A 7,500-nucleotide genomic window follows, 5' to 3' on the forward strand; every position below is an offset into this window, starting at 1 on the left:
GTATTTGGGGTTGGGGATAGTACTGATTTAGCTGACGTTTTGATGAAAATGAAGACCATGTTTAATGACCGTGTTTGTTGCATATAAACAAAACATGCATGTGTTGATCTCAAACCACCAAAAACCAGCTTTTGCAGCCACTGTATTCGCGCGGTCCATTAAACTCATCAGGTTTTACCCGAAACTCGTCAACAATAAAGCAAAGCCTCATCATCATCATCATCATCATCATCATCAACATTTAAAGCGGTCACAAAGTGTAATATCTTCTGAAATCAGAGGATTTGATACATAAAAATCCTATTAGAAATGTTGTGTGAAGAATCGCTGAGGCTTTATCCAAGACTCCAGGCAGGTGTGTACCACAGAATACACCTCTATTTCCGTTACCTTTTTCCATGAGACGCCTGCGTCTCTCTCGCATGAATCCAATGTAGAAGAAGCGAAGGAGTACCGTAAGACTTTCCATTTCCACATTAGCTCCTAAACAACAGCTCAATCACTGTGAAGCTCTGTCAAAGTTCTGAAGGCCTTCGTCTGCAAGTTCCCACCACACAAAAGGGCCCCTGACTTAAAATAGGCTGAAATGCTTGCTGTTACTGGCAGTGTCAAATGCCCCATCAGTGAAGTGGGAAAAGAGAGGGAGGGTAGAGGAATGGGAGCGGTGGGTACAGAAAGGGGGCACTCTCGAACATCAAACACCCTTAAATCCTCCTTCCAATAGTCAGGTGTTTGTCCGTAGCTGCCACTTGTTTAATTATAACCCCGTTCTGACACACTGGGATTTGTCTGCCCCCCCCCCGCAGAGCCTCAGCAATGACCTTGGCTGGATGATTGAGCTGCCATTATGAGAAACCCCCTATTCTCTAAAGGAGCACGTGCTGGATGATTAAACTGTTTTAAAACAACTTGAAAAGCTCAGTACGCGTCCACCGAAAGCCAAACTTAGCACTGCGTGAAACATGGGCGTTCCACAAAGCTCTATCCTGAGCCCGTCCATAAACCAGTCTCAGTAAACAACAAACCACTGAAGCAGAAGGATATATTTTCACTGAATAATGCTAGTGTTTTCACACTAAACGAGTGTTTTCATGAAGATCCAGATGTCTCGAGGGGAAAATAAGAAAAAAGAACAGACCAGAGTGTATCAACCAACTCAATTCGTCACGTCTTGGTGTACAATAATGAATCAAATCTTTGTTCTGGTTAATACTCAGTGCTGCTAATCTGTAATGATTAGCAATAAGCAGGAGGCTCTTGAGAACGCTTGTACTTTACCTCCGCTATAGAACAGACGTCCTGCTGGATTATCCAAAACTGGAAACACATAAAAGGTACCAGGTGTCAGTCATTAATTAACAAAAACCTGTAATCGCTGACAAATAGTTCAGTAACTCTGCTTCACACGTCACCGTCGTGAAAATGTGGAGAGAAAGGTGTGAAAGTAGAGACCATTTTAGTCAGATTTCCAGTTTCAAAAGAAACTTGCAGTCGTCTGAAAGTAGGATGTGCTGCTCTGATTTTTAAATGGAGGCCTCTCAAAACTGGGTTTCCATGTCAACACACACACACACACACACACACACACACACACACACACCGTTTACACTGCATAGAACCACAAACGGCTGCACTCTGCCCCGAATTGTCTTCTCTTTTATCTCAAAGCCACAACAAACCTCCTCTGGTAAAAATAACACACACACACACACACACACACACACACACACACACACACTAAAGGTTTCTCTGAGCTTCACAGATGGCCAATGAGACTAGATAGGTTAGATGTAGCTGACCAACTCATCTATTATCTGGTTAGGGTTATGGGACAGGGATAAAAGGAAAGGGATTATGGGATATGGATTAGGGGATAGGGATTATGGGATAGAGATTATGGGATATAAATTTAGTTTTTAGGTCAGGGTAAAGGGTTATTGGATATGAATTATGTGTTATGGGTTAAACATAACACCTTTATGGGTTATGGGATAAGGATTATAGGTTAGGATTATGGTATCAGGATTATGGGATAGGGTTTATGGGATTGGGATTATGATATCAGGATTACGGGGTCAGGATTATGGGTTAGGATTATGGGATAAAATTATTGGATAGGGATTATGATATCAGGATTATAGATTAGGATTATGGGTTAGGATTATGGGATAAAATTATTGGATAGGGATTATTATATCAGGATTACGGGGTCAGGATTATAGATTAGGATTATGGGTTGGGATTATGGGATACAATTATTGGAGTGGGATTATGGTATCAGGATTATGGGATAGGGTTTATGGGATTGGGATTATGATATCAGGATTACGGGGTCAGGATTATAGATTAGGATTATAGGACAGGGATAATGGTATCAGGACTATGGGATACGATTATTGGATAGGGATTATGGTATCAGGGTTATGGTATAAGACTATTGGATAGGGATTATGGTATCAGGATTATGCTATCAGGATTATGGGATAAGCATAGCTATATGTAAAAAAAACACTACATCCTAAACACGGTGTTTAAACACAGTTATGTGCCAAACACTATATTGAAACATACAGATACAATAAACACACTTTTGCACAGAAGATCATAAAAACCTTCCAGTAAAAAGTTTTTTATTTGTCACAAACACAGTTACAGTAGAAGCAGAATACAATGTGCAGTGAAACGTACAACCCAAACTTCAGCATTTGATTCACGTCATCAAGAGCAGAGACCAAATAAGTGTTTTTATTTTACGCTTCTTCATATCGTGCAGTCGGATTGGCTGAAGGTTTTGTGTTCAAGGCTCCAAACAGAAATATGGTTAAGCTCATAAATCTGCAGTATAACGGTGCAAAACCGCACATACCCCCGATCCTGAAAGCGGTCAATAACGCGTGACTGTTAGAAGGAGCGCTCCCGGGACATACATCCCCCCTGAACCTTCTGCAGAAAAGAAATGTCTGGTGTTCATCTCAATTCCAAGAGGAAACTCCACAGGGAACTATTACATGTCTCGTTTACGTTGGGCAGGCTCGTTAAAATTAGCCGTCGCGTGCTAACAGCAGGACTCTGCTCAAACAAGGTGCAATTTGCATAAAGTTGTGTGGGTTTTTTTCATTCTTATCTCCAGAAGCGTCCTGGGAACAGTGCGTGGAAGAGATCAAGAATAAAAGTCTGAAAGGTTCAGAATAAATCACTGATCGGCTTTAGAAAGTCCATTCTTTCTGACTGAATAACACACGGCATATTTAAACTACATCCCAAAAGTACTGGGACAAATGACTTTTCCTTATACACCGAGCAGTTGAGGGTTAGGGGCCTTGCTCCAGGGCCCAGCAGTGGCAACTTGCAACATAGTGGCTTTAAAGTGCCTTCGCTTACTGTTCCTCAGACCTTTGAGTTTCCCCTGATGTGTGCGGACCCCTGATTTAAATCTTAACACCCCATCGTCGAGGCTCAGCGTATTCAGCCCCATGATTAGGCTCAGCTTGGTGGGATTTAAACTCATGACCTTTCATTTAGCGCCGATCTTCTCTACCGTTATTGTGGTCCTTTTCTTTCTCCATCGGTGCTAACGAGATTACTTCAGTTCTTTTACCAGCGTTTTCATCTCACCGAATAAACAGCTTCAGCTTTCAAAACATCACTGAATAGAGTTTTCACCTGCTCTAATAAGAGCTTCGGATACACAGCTGACAGTTTCAAGATGTTGCTCCACCACGGAGACTGAAAGAGACGATCTGGGCTTTCAGATCCGGTCCCGAATGGTCCTGCAACGCTGGAGGGTCTAATCTGCCCTGACGGCCTGCTAAAGGCCTCTGGAAACGAGCCTGAAAGCACGAAAAACCTCCTCCAGAGAGCTCCTTTGTGTTAATGTTCTCTGGTCCAAAACAAAGTGGAGGATCGAGCCCGAGGTTTGGCAGGAACCGAAAACACTTTGGGGTCCAATTAGAGAAGGGGATTGGCATTGCTGGGAAACACCAAACTCACAGCTGTGCATCCATTCATTACAACTGATCAAATCCCCCATGTGCTCCTCATGTATTTACTCCTTTATTAAAGACCACACACTGGTTCTGACTGGATTCAACTCAGAAGGTTCATGTAGCCATTTGCAATCTGCAGCATGGTTCTTCAGAGGTTCATCCCCTGTAGGTGAACTTTTTTGACATGCAAAACCCAGGAACATGTTAAGAACCATTTCTACAATTATGAGTTTATTTGGTGTGCCCTTTTTTTTTTTTTTTGCTTGGAAATCCCTTTGAGATGTAACTTCTAAAAAGGCGCAATATAAAATTAATATTAAAATAATAATAATTATGCTGATAAAATCAATAGACGAAAACCTTTAATAAATCCATCCTGTTAAACTACACAGGACCTAAAGGACCAAACAGAACATCTACGCCAGATTCAGAAGAGCGAATGGAAACAAAATCACCGCTTAAGGATGATCATCTCACCTGTGTGTCCTGCTAAATCAAGTTTGGGCTCATACTTCAGAAGAGAGCAGTCTGTAAAGAAACAAAGTCAAAAATCAAAAATATTGAAATTGAAAAAAATCGTAATAAAAAACAAACGGAAGGACACTCGGTTCTTTCCGAGCTGAAAGATGTTTAATAAAAAGCTGTGAACATGATTAGACGTAGTGCCGCACGTATCCCAGCTCAGACGTCCACGTGTTAGAGAACATGCGGTGCCAGACGCAACACGTCTCGGGTGTGTTAGAAAAGTGCGTTAGAGGTCGACAGATCTTTCCGTTTTGCAGAATAATCAGCACAGAAAGTTCAATCCATACTGATAGTTTTTCCTGGTTGTGTTATACAGTACGAGAGCACCATCTAGAGGCAGGTCGCTGACAGCACATGCAGTTTCTTTGAAGTGGTTTATGTTTTGTTTCAGTTTAAATGCATGTCTTTTTATCTTCCTCAAACCCAAACATTTTCATGCTGACTGCACCTCAGACCTTCATCAGTACCTGAATTTCTTTACTAACACCCTTCCAGTGTCTGAATGAATCTCCACAAAATCTGGTGAAACGTCTTCACAGAAGAGCAAATGTGGAATGAGATGTTGTGGTCAGGTGTTTTCAAACTTTTGTCCGTACAGCATTCGAGGAGGATAATAGAGAGTTCTGATATTATTACTGATCAGGGTCTGGGACTGATATCAGACAGCGTGATCAGACGAGGCTTTTGTGGACGGCTGACGTCCAGAACCCCAGGTGGAGGATGAATTATTCACCTTTTATCCAATTTCCATCCAAATGGAAGTGCAGCTGTGGGTGCAGATTTATTCTAAAAGTACCAGCAGACACACACACACACACACACACACACACACACACACACAGTTACAATATCAGGTTAAATTTAAGAACAATGCTCGTCTGCTCTGAAAGGAAGGGAAAAAGATATGAACTTGGATAATGAAGCGCCGTCGCAGTCTCCGAGTTTCTGCAGAACAACGTGTCCTCGTCGCCTGGTATCTGTTTAATGAGCTCCAGCTCTGTGCGCTAAAAGTCCACTTACAGCTTGTTAAGCATCTGAGGGGAAGATTCTTGGAACATCTTCTGGCTTCGTCCTTTTTTAGCGAGACATCCCTTTTTTTCGGGTAAAACAGATCCGACTTCCTCTGGACAGATGTTCGCTATTGTAGGTTCGAGGTTCGTTGGAAGATTTCAAAAGAGGTCGCGAGATTAGAAAAAGATGTGGACAGAGAGATAAAGAGAAAGAAAGAAAGAGAGAAAACTAAAACTTGGGCTCCTGCCAGTTGCTCTTCTTCTACTTCGCAGTGGGACGAGATGTTGCACAGATACTTCACGACCCATGTGTAGAAACTAGAAACCAGGAATTTATGGGAATTTATAGGAATTTTGGGGAAATATATAAACTGTGTCATATACAAACATAACATTTACACACAGCAGCAGCACGTTTTAAAGAAAATTGGATGTAATATTTCTGTAATTAACGTTAGGATGGACGTTATTTTGTGTTCTGTGATGGAGGGATGTGCGGTGCCTGTAGGGGGCGTGGTCTCGGCTGAAACTGCGTTAAATCTGGTTGTTTTGAAAGGGTTTCGATGTGAACTCAATAGTCCAGTGATGAAATCACGTACCACACGAGGACATTTAGTCATCCAGATGTAATCGTTTGGGAAAAACTGCGTTTTCTTGGACTGTTCCACGTTTTTCTCAACAAACGGTGGATGAGAACATGTAAGATGTTTCTTGCCATCTATGATGTACTGCATGAAACAGTGCCACAGGTCTAAACTACAGTCTGTATTACTGCATTTAGATTTTATTCACAGACAACGTGAGGAAAAACGCTCCAAACCACAACTGCCTCCAGTCGTTACTGTGACCCCCTGAACAGACGACATAAAAGCGGTGAGAAACTCTGTGGAGTCGAAAACCTCCAGCCCAGAACACAGGAAACAGAGAAGCGCAATTATTCCACCGCTGGAGGATTAAAAAAAATCAGTCCCACGGGAAACATGAAGTGACGGCTATGGAGAAGTGAAGAGTTTGAGACGTGTTCAGTGTTTGGGTTTGTACCCCTGCACCTGAACAGTCAGCGTTATGATTCATAACGTTACGATAATTTCGATATTAGCGCCCGTTGCTGGAGCAGCTGAGAAGGTTAGCTGTCATTACGAGAGCGGCCTCTAGAGGCTAATCACGGACACTGCGTGCTTTTTTTTGTTTTCTTTTACTTGAATGCTCGCTGCTCGGATTCACAAAACCCGTGACATTTTTCATTGCCAGAACCAGCGCTAGTTTAATAGTCAACACAACAGCATCAAAGCAAGTTCTTCTTCTTCTCAGCAGGCAGACATGAAATCCATTCACACTTCAGTTAAACCCCAGATCTGGAGAGCAGATCGTCGGTGCTGAGAGATCCTTGCAAGTTTGCATCCGATGTGGTACAAATGACCTCTTTTCTTTTGGGCTTCTTTTAGACTGCAGAAAGCGACCACAGAACCACTGAGGCAGAATTTAAATATTTAGGAGCCTCAGTGCTAACCCACTGCTGAGAAATACTCGAAGAAATGCGACATCCCACAATGCCCAGGGGTAGAAAGTCTCATTCACAGACAGCGTGAGGTTGAAGTTATGAAGTTATGAAGTTATGTATAGCACACGAGTACACGACAAATGGCAAATAATACTGCTGCATCTCAACATTTTAAACTAGGCCTCTAGCGATACGATACCACAGCACAGGGGTTGCGATACGATATGTTGCGATACTGTAAGCAAGGCGATATATTGAGATATTTATATATGATTTTAGGAAATCTGTCATCAACAAAATATCGCGATTACTCACGTGTATGGATATTTTGCTACACCCCTATTTGAAACACACTACACTGCCCCCAGTGGACGGTTACTGTTGCTGCAGTCAGATTATTTTTCCAGATCAGACGTTTTGAAGGTTAAACCACGTGTCTTTTCATCATGAGGCAATAAATAAATAAATAAAGTGGGAA

General features: G+C 42.1%; 1 protein-coding gene across 7 annotated transcripts in view; it reads right to left on the bottom strand.

Moving 5' to 3' along the window:
* Positions 1-7,500, bottom strand: part of LOC124384131 (triple functional domain protein-like) — a 74,353-nt gene that overhangs the window by 63,444 nt on the left and 3,409 nt on the right. For 6 of the 7 annotated variants that reach the window (XM_046846707.1, XM_046846709.1, XM_046846710.1 and 3 more), the window contains exon 2: positions 4,464-4,514. The exons of the other annotated variant lie outside the window; for it this stretch is intronic. In XM_046846707.1, coding sequence (XP_046702663.1) covers positions 4,464-4,514 — 51 coding nt within the window. The remainder of the gene's footprint in view (positions 1-4,463; positions 4,515-7,500) is intronic. 7 annotated transcript variants of the gene reach the window in all.

This window comes from Silurus meridionalis, chromosome 4, assembly GCF_014805685.1.
Source record: "Silurus meridionalis isolate SWU-2019-XX chromosome 4, ASM1480568v1, whole genome shotgun sequence".
Classification (NCBI taxonomy): Eukaryota; Metazoa; Chordata; class Actinopteri; order Siluriformes; family Siluridae; genus Silurus; species Silurus meridionalis.